The sequence below is a fragment of the Amblyomma mixtum genome, chromosome 3 (genome assembly GCF_055824585.1).
Source record: "Amblyomma mixtum isolate Tamu chromosome 3, ASM5582458v1, whole genome shotgun sequence".
NCBI lineage: Eukaryota > Metazoa > Arthropoda > Arachnida > Ixodida > Ixodidae > Amblyomma > Amblyomma mixtum.
In genome coordinates, this window is record NC_143014.1 from 406,260,316 (window position 1) to 406,273,920 (window position 13,605).

The 13,605-nt window shown below is 46.0% G+C and overlaps 1 protein-coding gene across 4 annotated transcripts in view; it reads right to left on the reverse strand.

The window, feature by feature from the left end:
- Nucleotides 1–877: 877 nt before the first annotated feature.
- LOC149357499 (uncharacterized) overlaps nt 878–13,605 on the reverse strand; it is a 76,453-nt gene continuing 63,725 nt past the window's right edge. For 2 of the 4 annotated variants that reach the window (XM_089584770.1, XM_089584769.1), the window contains exons 4-9: nt 10,154–10,277; nt 7,234–7,317; nt 6,178–6,315; nt 3,027–3,100; nt 2,226–2,303; nt 878–1,129 (exon numbers count right to left, since the gene is read on the reverse strand). In XM_089584770.1, coding sequence (XP_089440896.1) covers nt 1,101–1,129; nt 2,226–2,303; nt 3,027–3,100; nt 6,178–6,315; nt 7,234–7,298 — 384 coding nt within the window. In that variant the 5' untranslated portion in view covers nt 7,299–7,317; nt 10,154–10,277 and the 3' untranslated portion in view covers nt 878–1,100. Of the gene's footprint in view, nt 1,130–2,225; nt 2,304–3,026; nt 3,101–6,177; nt 6,316–7,233; nt 7,318–10,153; nt 10,278–12,235; nt 12,313–13,605 lie in introns of those variants that run through there. The other 2 variants (XM_089584771.1, XM_089584772.1) reach the window with 2 other exon arrangements.

Genomic DNA, 13,605 nt, shown 5'->3' on the forward strand with positions numbered 1-13,605 from the left:
AGTGGGGCGCTCCTGCAAAGTTCTGTGTATAGCTGCCGAGCAGCGCACTCAATACAGTACTAAATGTCCAAACTGGCTCCACGCAACCACTTGCATATGATATAGTGAGCACAGGCTATGTACTATCGGGGACAAAAGCGGTATACTCCATGCGGCGGGAGCCGTAGCAACGAAAAACTGCATTGCAACACCATCTACAGGTGGCATCTGGGATCGAGACAGCCAATGCGTGACCTTTATTATCAGCAGGCATGTCGCTTGGCTCGTTTCAATGTTTCGGGCTTTAGCTCGCCAAAATGCCGCAGTTTTCCACTGTTCCGGCTCCCGCCGCCTGGAGCATACCACTTTTGTCCCCGATAGTACATTGTGAGCAATGCAGTAAAGAATTTTTATCTTTTGCGCGTAGCACTTCTAGCCGAAAACATGGATTTCGCCGATGGCAGTCCGAAGCCTGGGCCGGCCTGCACCTCTCAGTTTTGAGAAAAGGAAAGGTGCATGGCTAGTTCATTTTGTCAGTGCCGACTTCGAGCTCTTGAGGCGTCCACCGACAAAGTGAACTAGCTATGCGCCTGTCCTTTTCTCATAACTGAAAGAGGGTTTACACCGAAGATAAGACTGGAAATAAGACTGTCTTATTTGCTTCATGCAAGCCACGCCTTCACGCTCACTCTTTCGCAAGCTCTTTCTCCGTGAGCTTGAAGTGCAAAGGAGACTGGCGATGCCATGCCGCACATCTTAGCCGATGAGAAAGCGGAGTGGCCACATAGAACGCTGGTACACTTTGCGCCACTTATAAAAGTATAGCAGGGGTAAGCAAAGAAGGGAACGGGGATGAGGGGCTCGTTATAAATATGAGTGAAGCCAACTGCCACAGAAACCAAGGGACACAGGTTTTTTTTTTAATTAATTTATTTATTTAGTGCTGTTGTTTTCGATTTAGAATATTACTGAATATGTTATCACTTAAAGCCAATTGATTAGAAAAGCAGAAGAAAAAAAAACGGCGTTTGACCGACTCCAGATGCCTGGGACCGCAGGTTTTTGAAGTTGACGCATGGGTGGATCCAGCTTCATATTCTCCCCTAGAAGCCATGCCGCTTTCACCATTCCGTCCCGAAGACTCCTGTGGCTGCGGAGGAACAAAAAAATTACCGACGATTACGTTACTTCCTAATGCGAAATTTGAGCGCAGCAAATAAGCTGTTTCACCTTTTCGATAGATTGAGGCAAAGAAATCGAGCAACACATGTATGCGCTATCACAGAATTTTTTTTTTAGCAGACGGAGGACTTCCATCGGTCGTCTCGCTCATGGCTCAGAAAGAACTGGCAGATAATTTCGCAGTGGCGAACGGCAGCGGCAATTTCGGCTCGGGCGGTGCACATATACAGATCCGCCGCCACCGATCTGGCTCTCTGATTGCCACCGCAGAGGGGTTGCATTGGAGGAGGAGCGAAGAAAGGAATTAAGTTCGAGCCGGCGCTTTGACAACCGGAGACTCGCAGGAAGAGGGGGGAGGGGGGCGGCGTGTACACCCAGCGGCAAACGATGGGGGCAGAAGCGCGTGCAGCAAGCGGACAACACGATAAAGGGAGGAGGGAAGAGATAGCAGCGACTGACTGATGCCGCTGACGCCGATAGTGAGTCAACCCCAGCTGCGGATGAAAGGGGGGCGGAGCTGGTTACGAGGCCGACGACAACGCCGACGACGACGCGAAACCCAGGAACGGACGCCAAAGAGCTGCGTTCTAAAAACAACCACGTGCCGCCGGTGGGATCCGAACCCACGTCCTCCGAATTACGTGTCCGGTGCTCATCACATCAGCGGTAAGTCAGGACGTGCTACGTCCGCCGCTTAAGAACGTCTGCACATGCCATCTGTTAAGTACGATCGTCGGCTAGACTTGGCACATAAATTGCAGCGGCAAGTTCGGGGTGCGATCATTGTGGGGAATAAAAAATTTAATTTTGCGAACAAAATTCAGGAGCGTGATCATTACGCGAGTAAACACAGTAGATATCTTGTTCTAACTGTAAGTTTCTTAATGCTTGTTCAAAAAAGTTTGTTTTCATTCCTGATTGGTGACCCCTTAGATTTGACTAAAGAATTTGCAAACCAGCTCCACACTGAAGCTTGGTTACACATACTGCAGTAGTTCACAGTCCCAAATATAGATGCTACACAGTTGCAAAGTGAACGAAGGCATAAAAGCAAGAATACCTACCTGTCGTCAAAGTAGCCATGAAAGCCAGCGATGTGTTTGTGGCTGGGGCTTCAATGCGCTTCAGTCTCGGCCGTTGACCTGAAAGACGTAAAAATAATGTATGAGAACAGAACTGGACGATACACAATAGATTCAGCAAAGCAATGAACGGTGTAGCAAGCACACTACGTTTATCACGAAAGCAGTGCACCGCAATTTCATTGTGTTGTGTTAGGTATTAGAGTGTATAAGCAATTGAGGCCATCAAGCACCAACCAGAGCTAAGGTTCAGTGGTTTGTTTTTGTGTTGCAAACTAACACATCCTAATTAGATGATCCAGGGTGGCCGTGAGCTGTGGTGTAGGTCACAGATGCGCCTCGGATCTGTGTGGCTATGGCTGTGGGGTAGGCCAGAAGCTGCAGCTCCTGTTAGACCCCTATCCTGGGAACCTCCACATGCCACGGGTGTGGCCATAAAAATTTTAAAAACTATGAGGTAGAGTCAGGTCGCATGCCATATGTCTAATCCTTGCTCTCTCTCTCTGCTCTGCTGTGAAACGAAAAACCCAAGAGATGAAATCTGCAACCGACGGAGTTACATGTTCGGGAGGAATCACTCAAACTGCATACCACCTAGGTAAACTAAAATTCAACCCGCCTAGGACTTCCCACAGATATGTGCACAGAAGAGTATTCAAAAGTTCTATATCTAGAACACTGGTATCGCATCGTGTTCCAAGAAGTCAGATCAAGGTGATATGCGAAATTCGCGGTAATTCTCGCCAAGTCCGCCCCGGCATCGGTGGGGCCCGCTGGACTCACCTGCCACCAGAGCCACCGGAACCACCGGGCTGAAAGTGGCGTTGATTTTTACACCGTCTTGAGCTGGTCTGGAGCTGCATGGTGCATCCGTAATTATTGTCGATGTTCCTCATTAAGGGATCGCGCCACAAGCAAAGCGTGTCACACAGTACATGCAATGTCATCGAAACTGACTGCAACATCTTTCAGCAAATACACAGGTTGTTTTGTATTCAGTTGATTTTTTCGCACCATAAGATGCTTACACTTCCACGCTCTAAACGCAGAGTTAAGAGCCTTTTGTACTAGAGCACTTCAAAGTTTGCAGCAGTTCCAATTCATGCAAAACGCTACGTTCTAACAACCTGTGACACAGGATGTGTGTCCTATTGCTTCATATTCGCTTTGAAGCAAGCCATTTGGTCTGCCGGTATCATCTACATGATTTTGGAGATAAGAACTACGCTATTAATTTCACTTTTATGTCCAACTTTTCTCTAATCCTATTTTTTCTCTGCTGTCATGCCTTTATCACCGCAGTGGAGGGGAGGATTTATCGTGTTCCTCTAGACTTCTGGCGCCCTCCTTGAAGCATGGTGCATTAGAAATGCAGTGACTGCAATGCCGCAGAGGTTGATAACTTGTTTTTATCTACAAGCGTGCTACATGAAACTCTTAAACAGTGCCACCGCAACAGATGGCAAGTTTCACTTTTAGGTGACCTGCAGTTCGTCCTTTGTTGTCGACAGCTCACCGACTGCCTATCTTTACATCGCGAGCCCCCCAACAGGCAAGGATCTATGAAGAAGGCGAATATAACCGTTTGCTGGCGAGGAAAAACAGCGATTCGATGCTGTCCTGTAGTCAATTCTTCTTTAAATAAGCTGTATTTACACGCAGCAAATACAGCCTCTAAACCTTCAACTAATAAAGGCCGTCCCTCTGTGACCGCGCACCGCTCATGTGTCCAGCCACAAGCACAAGATATTGGTGTTTTGCCATATTAATATGTTCTTGAGCTAAGAAGAGTAATTTTATGATAGTGGAATGGTATCCACTTCCTGCAGAAAGACAAGCCAGTTGTCACGTTTAGGAGCTTTATTTCACTCTTTTAAAAGACTGATATGAGAATCTGTTTAAAATAACTAACACGAATCCAGCCTCTTGTCAACCTGATATGATAAACACAATTTCACGAACGCGGAAACGCTGGTCAGAGAATTTCATGCCTCTGTCGTGCTAATATAAACGACTACAATATCGCTTCGAAACTCGAACGTAATGTGATCATTTACAGACCAACTAAATATTTCCACACTATGATTGAAAATCCACTCAGAGATTCCGCAGATCTCCATCTGAAGATAGAGTTAGCATTGAATGGTCCTAAATGAAATAAAAACGACTATGACTTACCGGGCGCTCCAATGCCCGTCGATGGCCCTCTCTTGATCTAGTGAGTGTCGCATCGATAAGACAAAACCGAACAGTCTTCTTTTGGCTAAACAGCTCGTTTATTCGGGCTCAAATTTCGCACTGAGGTTAAATTTGGCTCCAAATTTTGTTTACAATGCGTTTAGTGTGGGTACTTGCTTGATTAATTATGAATTAATCTGAAATCTCTAACCAAAATAGCAATCTTTCGCAGCATTAGTACCGACAGCGCCACTTCACGCCCACGGGTCAGCGAGAACTGTATTGGGCACGGTGCTAGAATTTCTTGGGATGGCACGATGGCACCTCCGGAGGCAAGAGGCATGGGTAGGGACTTTCTTTGTCCACCTGGATGTGGCGTTACCTAGAGTTACGCCGTCTGCGCCTGTGATCAGCCCCATTACGCGTTGTCTCCTATGGGTGACGCTGTAAACTCTGAAGATGCGGCGAGCGGTAGCACGAGAAGGTACTCGTACAGCTTCCACCCTCACCTTTGATCACGTTCCACGAGACGGTCGCGGTAATGCCGGGCGTACAGTCGTCTACACACCTGTGTACACTGCTCGAATAGCGCGCCAGAGCCTACAAGTATGTCATTTACGAGTGGCTTAGAGCTCAAAACAAAACCTCATCGCACATGTAGATTCATATAGGTCGTGCTTAAGTTTTCAACTCTTCAAAAATTGTAGGGCAGATTTCAGCTACGCGACGTGACAAACCGGATGCGTGTTCGCTCTGCGGGGATGCGAGTGGCTAACCCACTGGGCACTGCCGGGGGATGAGCGAAATTTCTCGGAAGGGCAGAACCGGGCAATGAGGCAAGCAACACTTGGAGCGCCGCCAGTGCTCGCCACTTGAAGCTGTCACTTGGTCCCTCGCGCAAAATTTCGCAATACACAGAACTAAGCCTTATATAAAATCCTGCGCGTCATAAGGTGGATAAGTCTGAGTGCCAATCTATGATGATTAAGAAGACTGGTGTGGGGAAGAAATGCAGACTAAGCTTGCGACAGTAAAACCGGGTGTAACATCAAGGCATTGGAAAGCAAGCCAGATCCGAACATGCGCCTTCTCAATGCATGTGACAGTCTGCTCCCCGAAAATCGTTAAGAGATTCTTAGCCAAAGGATTCTTTGTTGGTTTATGGGGCTGAACGTCCCAAAGCAGCTCAGGTTGTGAGGGGTGCCGTAGTGAAGGGACTGGAAATTTCGACCACCTGGAGGTTTAACGTGCACTGACATCGCACTGAAATATTAACCAAGTTGAGGCAGAGGGATCCAATTAAATACCTCAAACGGGTACGGAAGACGCATTACAAGGCTAGATTAGTGTTGAGTTCATTTTATGGCTCATAAGCGACTAAGGTCTGTTTTGGTAAACTACTAAAAAGTTTCGTAAACTACTAAAAATTTTCGAGCTAAAGAAATCAACTCGCCAAGTATCAACTTCCATTTCACCTCCAGCAAAGCTGCAGCTATCGGCTAAAACAACACCACGCTGCTTATCAGTTGTTTTTTGCAACATTACCGAACTCCAAGAGGGCCATAATTTGTTCACAGTTCGAATGTTTTGATGAAGCCCATGCATTTGTTCGCGTAAACCGGCAGTTCAAAATAAGCGAGTTTGCATTAACTAGATTCAGCTGCATTAATGTAAGTAGTGGTTGCAGTTTAGGGGCGGTTTAGCACTATAGTGGGAACTAAGTCTATGGACCAATTACTACTGGACTAAGGCCTACCTGGACGAGTGACGGCGACACGGACAACGTGACCTGCTTCCATGTTGGGGCTTCCAGGGGTTCTGACGTAGCCGTGCGCCCCCCAGGCTGTTCTTTCTTTTCCGGCAGGAAACGCAAGTCTTTTCCCAAGCAAGGAGGCTGAAAAGGAATAAAAAGGATGCTAGCAGTAATAGTAAAAAAAAATCTCACAGGATGGTTACAACAGCTATTTGCGATGAATGCAATACTGGCTTTCCTTACTGGCATTTCTCGGAGTGTACGTGCCTTAGTCTCGTCAACGTGTTCTCACTCGCAATGCCACTGGGTTCCCACCCACAGTGCGGCGCGTTGCCCTGGCAAGTTGCAGAGACATTGTGCGTGACAACACGGCATGCTGACCAATCATTGTGACGCGCTATTGCACCCAAGTCACCACCGCATAACCGGGAAATGTGCCCTTAGTAAAGTTGTGGTTGGTTGATGGGGTTTAACGTCGCAAAATGACTCAGGCTATGAGAGACGCCGTAGTGAAGGGCTCCGGAAATTTCGACCACCTGGGGTTCTTTAACGTGCACTGACATCGCACAGTACACGGGCCTCTAGTAAAGTTGTAGTGGAGTTCATTTAGGGTTTAGCGCCTAATCATTGTTTGTAAATGTTGCTTCTAATGTAATCATTGTAAACACACCGTGAAGAAGGGTGCGGCTTGTTTTATTTAGAAGGTTAGTCACAACGCAGCAAGTAATTATTCGTCCAGACTACGTTATCTCCTGTTTTTACTATACGCAGATATTCCTGAACATTTCACTGAGCGCAAAAATGTTTTAAAACTAAAACAGAAATCGAAGACAGGCATGGAAAAGTGCCTGTCATCTCAAACAGCTACCAAACAGCTATGATTTTCCAAAAGTGCTCTGGCGCAATCTTGCCTACCAAACACAGTGATAACCCTTATGCTACCGGCGATACACAAAGCGCCAAAGTCGAGGTCCGAAACGATAAGAACACTTCGCGAGAGTTTTCGATTCTGCCGCGAGTGCCTTAACACGAGCTTCAACGTGATCTCTGCGGACATACCATGAGTCGGGATCCTTCCTGATGTTCGGGGTGGTCAGAGGGTGCTCGCTCTCTTTGGTGGGCATGAATCGGGACCCTACAAGACTGAGAGGGAAACTCAACTGTGATGAAATATTGAAGCAATTTTCGGCAGTGGATATGAGGTGGCAACCAAATTGGCCGCACCCTTTTTGATTAGTCGGACGTACAGTTCGAACTTAATTTTTATGTACTCGGGAAAGGGATATAAAATAGAATGTCTCTGAGCATTGTCACCGTTTCACTCGAGAAAGAAACAACAAAAGAAAAGGAGTAGATGCGACTGATAGTTAATACGAATCAAGCTAAGGCAACAGTTTTCGTTTTGCTTAAAATTATCGTGAAAGCGAGTGCTGCTGTTCAAATTGCCAATACCGAGAAGGCACCGAAGAACAAAACGTCCGGCGCCACAGCCAAAAATGTGACCAGAAGAGAACAGAAAACTGAGGGCGGTGGGCGGACGGGCGGCCAGGAGCTTTTCATAAACAGGTCGAAGGGTGCCGGCACGTTCGACACTAGACTGTGCTCGTAGAACAGGAAAGAATTGAAAAGCAAGCTCCAGCACGCTTTACCCGGAGTCCAAAAAAAAATCGTCTTTTTTTTTTGTGGTCATGAAAGGGCTCCTGTAATCGTCATGTAAGCAGAACTCCGTCACCGGCAATCTGAGTGGCTGGGGCTGCCTTGGCAAGTCAACACTGCGTGCAAGCTTGTGCTGCATGTGTGCAGCGCATGGTTCGCATTTGTGGCACCTAATCTTTGGCACTGGGCGAGTGAAATCGAAATGGGCTTGTGAAATGCGATTTTGTTTATTTTTCGTGTTTTCTGTACAGTAAGGGGATTAACTGCTGTTTGCACGCACCGATTTCAGCAAATCTACCCTCACTGATGTCTGGCTCATTCTCATGAAGAACCCTGCGCACGCCTATGGATGCTATTCAAAAACTTGTCTAAGCATCTTAGCTGCCGACGCTATACAGGCACTCATGATCTCGGCAGCAAGTGCGGGAGCACACGTGTGTAGAATTCGGTGCATGGAATATGCGTGATGAGTGACTACTTTCCTCGAGCATCAAAACTGTGAAAATTGGCCAAATAGCCCGACAAAGCCTGGGCGGCTCACTACCACATCTATGCGTCTCAGGCTATGCTAGGGGAGCCACGAGGCCAGTCGGCCACGACAATAAATCTCTCATCCGCTCCGTCGTCAGCAAACAAACAAACAGTTATTGAACGTGAATGAGAGTGAGAGTGAGTGGACATGAGGGTGGTTGAATGGTTGTGAGCACCAGTGAGTCATTGTGAGAGCGAGTGGTCATGACTATGAGTGAGTGGTTGTGAGTGTGAGTGGACATGAGTATAAGTGAGTGTGAGTGGTCATGAGTGTGAGTGAGTGGTTGTATGAGTAGAGAAGCGTGCAAGTGTGAGTGAGTGGTTGCGAGTGTGAGAGGACATGAGTGCATGTGTGAGTGAGTGGTTGTGAGTGTGAGCGGACTTGAGTGCGAGTGTGAGTGAGTGGTTGTGAGTGCGAGTGGTCATGAGTGTGAGTATGTGTGAGTGGTTGTGAGTGTGAGTGGTCATGAATGTGAGTGAGCCACCTCTCATGGTGCCGCGGTATGTATTCCAGACATGTCAGCATAACCAACATATAGAACCACAATGAACTGGAACCACAACAGATAAGGCTCCAGAAGCAAAGGCTCAAAGTTTTGCACTCAATATACACCGCCAGGATAGGCACTGATAAGGGAAAGTACCTCTAAGCACCCCACTATATTTCTAACAAGGCAGACCGCAGTTTTAAAATATGGGAAATTACTGCAAAACGAACTACAAAAAGTACTAATTTTTTCCCAATCGTTCCCCATGCCGCCGTGCTTTCAGCGTCCCACGCTGCCAAAACATAAGAACACAAAAACCAAGACGGTATTAAAGACGAGAAAAAGCAGTAAGAGAATAAAAAAGCAATTAGAACACTATTCGAACACACGTGCATGTGCACGTGTGCATTCAAACACACGTGCAAATTGGTTACCCAGCACACTACCCAAGACAATACATCAGCTTTCCGGTGCCCGCCAACAATGGTGACACTAGGCCGCAAAAGCCATACTTTACCCCTAAAAACAACTTTTGAACCACCGCAGTGGCTCAGTGGTTACGGCGCTCAGCTGCTGACATGAAACATGCGGGTTCGATCCCGGCCGCGACGGTCGAATTTCGATAGAGGCGAAAATCTGCAGGGCCATGTCCTGTGCGATGTCAGTGCACATTAAGTGGGGACATGGGTCTTGAAACATTTCTTTTAATTACAGGTAGAATGCAATGAAACTGCACAGACTTATTCAGTTTTTCCTGCTGATTTCAAATATGCAATGTGTTTATTTCTAGGCCAATTATTTCCTGCGATATTAATATATATCATGCCATTGTCTGCTCAAACAATAGAAAAAAATGGGCCACCAGAAATTTAATTTTAATATGTGGGTAGGTACTACAATGTGTGAGGAATGCAATGCTGGAAGCAGTTTTCAGTTTTTTTCCGTGTGGACAAATGGGTTTAATAGTTAGTTTAATGTGTGTCATGTGTTTTCTGACACTGTATGTCTGGTTAACTCACTTGAAAACTAACTATTAAGCCCATTTGTGCTGAGGTTGTCCACGCGACTTCGCACCTGCTACTAACCACAAAAGGCCATCATGCAAATTTAGCTTGTCCAGTTATAGCCTTTATTCGTAGAGTGTCGGTCTGTGAGTGGGAGCTCAATACTTCACTTTAGCAGCGGTCAAGGAGCACTGAATTCGTCCTCCCTTACCCTTGAGACAAGCGGATTCAGTATATGCCGATGCGATGTGTCATCCCTTGACATGCACAAAAAAACTAGTTATTTTATACTTTACTTACTGCAGTTTCAGCCTTTCCTGCTCGAGGAGCTGGCTGTAATAACGCAGTCTTTCTTCCAGTCCCGACGAGACTTGAAAATACGGCGTCACAGAAGGGACATAATCAGGGCAGCCAGGGGTGATTTCTGCATAGAAACCACAAAAAGTGCTCTTTGCAGCGCCAAAATGCGAAACCTTACGCACATTTAAAAGGTGCCATTCTGACTTAAGCGGTGATTTTTTTGCACCAAAAATTAAGTGCTTATGTGCAAAGTGTTGGAAATTCAAATTTTCTTTGGATTAACTTATGGAGTTCTGACGACATTCTGGCTGCCTTTTTTTTTTCGCGGCAGTGAATATTTTTGAAGTGTGCTCTATACTTTCCCAAGTCCTAATGAATTCTGGTCGAGAGGACAGCGACATGTTGGATCAAGATTGTTGCCCAGGTCTGGGTTTTCTTGACATTCCCAAACTGTGTGAAATAGTGTGCCAGGTGCTCCACAGAAGGGGCAGAATGAATTGCGTATGTCTTGATACCATTAGCTCATAAAGTAGGGATTGGACAGTTTGCAGCCGCCGGATGATGTGTTCTTCAAATTTGCTACGGCTTTTGTGAGCTAGAAAATATTTCCTTGTAACAATCTTATCGTAATCTTTAGTTTCAGCGTAGCTTAGTAAGGGTGAGGCATCGTTAATGGTGTCAGAGAGAGGCTGCGTGCCAGATGCTTGGAGGAGGGCAGCTCGAGCAGCTGTGTTGGCCACCCCATTGGCCGTCGTTGAGAGGTGCCCTAGTGTCCAGACCATCTGGACATTTTGGGGATTGGACGTTTCGAAAATGTTCCAACATGGAACGCCCACACGGCCCCTAATATAACTAAGTACCGCTACGTGTGAGTCGGACATAATCGTTTCCTTGCTATTCTTGGATATTGTTAGTGCGATAGCTGCTTCTTCAGCCGATGTGGTATCCTATACAAACTATTTCTCACCGGAACAAGCTGCCAATTGGAGCTGCGAGTGCTCATCGCGATGTATTTTTATGGCTAATCAATGATTGGTGATTTAACTGTTCTTTCAAATATTAGTTGAACAAATGCACTGCTGCTTCTTCGGTTGTATATTATTTGTTTAATTTATCTGTATACATTGCTTCTTTGTCAACCCTCACTCCCCCTTTGCTCTTTCTCTCATGTGGTTTTATTCAACTGCTCATCACTTTAACGTTGTACCCACTCCCCTGCTATAAAGCTTCGGAGCTGCAGGGTGTACTGAAAATAAATAATAAAATAAACTGCATGCTTGCTATGCAAAAGCTCAAAGGATAAACTTCCGAGTAACAGACTAAAAGGTGCACGAACCCCAGCATAGCAGCACATGAAATAAATGCGCTCACTGAGTGCCCTTTCAATCGTCCGCAGAAAACATGGCAGAGATAGGCAAGTTGTCTACTAGCGCTGCTTCATGGAACCCCTGAGAGAGAGCCCATGTAGCTGTCGCTCCTTTTAAAAAGCAGAAGAGCCTTAGTCATGCCGCCAAACTTCAGTTTGGTTGCCTGATCCTCCCAGCAGTGCAGCCTGTATAGAGATCCAGCAGCCTATAAGCTAGAATTTCTAATAAGTTGCCGTAATTGTCGAGCAGTCATGTCTGAATACGTTGCTGAGTAAAGACTAAGATGAAAAAGAATGCCAATTTCATTGAAGTGGAAAGTTTCCATACGTTTACTATTCACTGGCTTGTAACCGTACACAGGAAATGTACCAGGTGTTTCAGGGAACACATTAAAAATTAAAAAAGGCTTTTTGGAGAAAAAAAATGGCATTTGAGGCACAGTATTACTAGTGTTGGCAAACCAAGAAAACTGGTCAACTGTCTTCAGTAGTAAGCTGGTTAACGCATTTTTAACTTTTTACTTGTAGAGTTAGGCACCTAGCTGCAAATAGAGATTTGTACCCGGTCGCTAGTAATAGCCATATCAGTTCTTAGCATTTCGAAAGCTACCCTTGGCGCTCTGGCTTGACAAAGTTTGGCTTTTTTCACTAGCCACATGGACTGGAGGGGTTACTTGACATGCACAAAAAAACTAGTTATTTTATACTTTACTTACTGCAATTTCAGCCTTTCACGCTCGAGCTGCTGTCTGTAATAACGCTGCCTTTCTTGTGGTCCCGACGAGACTGAAAATACGGCATCACAGAAGGGACATAATCAGGGCAGCCAGGGGTAATTTCTGCATAGAAACCACTAAAAGTGCTTATTGCAGCGCCAAAAAGCGAAACCATAAGCACATTTAAAAGGTGTCATTCTGACTTTAAGCGGCAATTTTTTGCGCCCCAAATGAAGTGCTTATCTGCAAAGTGTTGGAACTTCAAAATTTATTTGGATTAACTTATGGAGTTCCGACGTCATTTTGGCTGCCTTTTTTTTTGTGGCAGTGAATATTTCTGATGTGTGCTCTAAACTGTCCCAAGTCCACTCTCCCCGAGTTTCCTAACTTTTGTCTTTTTAAAATTTAGCGAGGGGCTAGATTCTTCTCCCCCAAGTAGTGAAGCTACAACAAGGTTTAGACACCTGAAATGATTTGTACCTCACTGTTGTCCCCACTCTGGCTCAGATGCTTTCCACACCAAGTGATCCTGGTCACTTTGCATGCTTCCGAAAATCCCCCCCCTCCCCCCCCCCCCCATTCTTATCCAACCCTTATTCCTTTCCCTACTCGTACTGCAACTGGCGCCTGGAGCAAACTTGCACTTCCCTCTGCTAAATAACAAGCACAGGATGTCTGCCGGATCTTAGCTACTAACATCTGCCAACGACGTGCCCAGAACCACTCCATGTTTTAAGAATGCTCGAATCAATTACCGTGTATTGTACCCGGGAGCACCCTTTCATTCTTGAGAGGGCATTTCTCATAATATTTTCATTAATTTTTCTGGCCGGCGTCACAGTCAGTTACCCCACGATTTGTGCGTATGCTTAGATACTTGTATATCTCACGTCTAAATACCTTCCAATCCCGATGTATAATCATTGGGGCCACCACTAAAAACTGTATGAAATGATGTCTGCAAGCATGGTTAGAGTCCTAAAACCTCCGCCTTCATTGAACGCATCTTCGCCAATGTCACCTCTTTTCACCCTTATGCTTCCTCCCACCCTTAGAGAGTGTGGAGATAGCAGTCTCAGTCTCAATGGAGATGTCCTCGACTGACCGTGACAAGCGCAGCCAGACTCCTTTGCTGTCCAAGCTCCCATTCCATGGGTTTCGTAGCTTAAGCCCTAAGCTGGCACTAGCAGGCTATGGCTTCAAAGCTGAAAGCATTTTCATCTTCCTGTATTAAAATCATTTGCTTCTCTCTCTTCCATTCTCATATCGCATACCATTGCAAACCATGGCCTTGCACATTTAAAACCTATTTGGACACAACTGTTTCACTCGAAAAATTAGCGGTGTGAATAATGCCCTCTTCAGGTCTA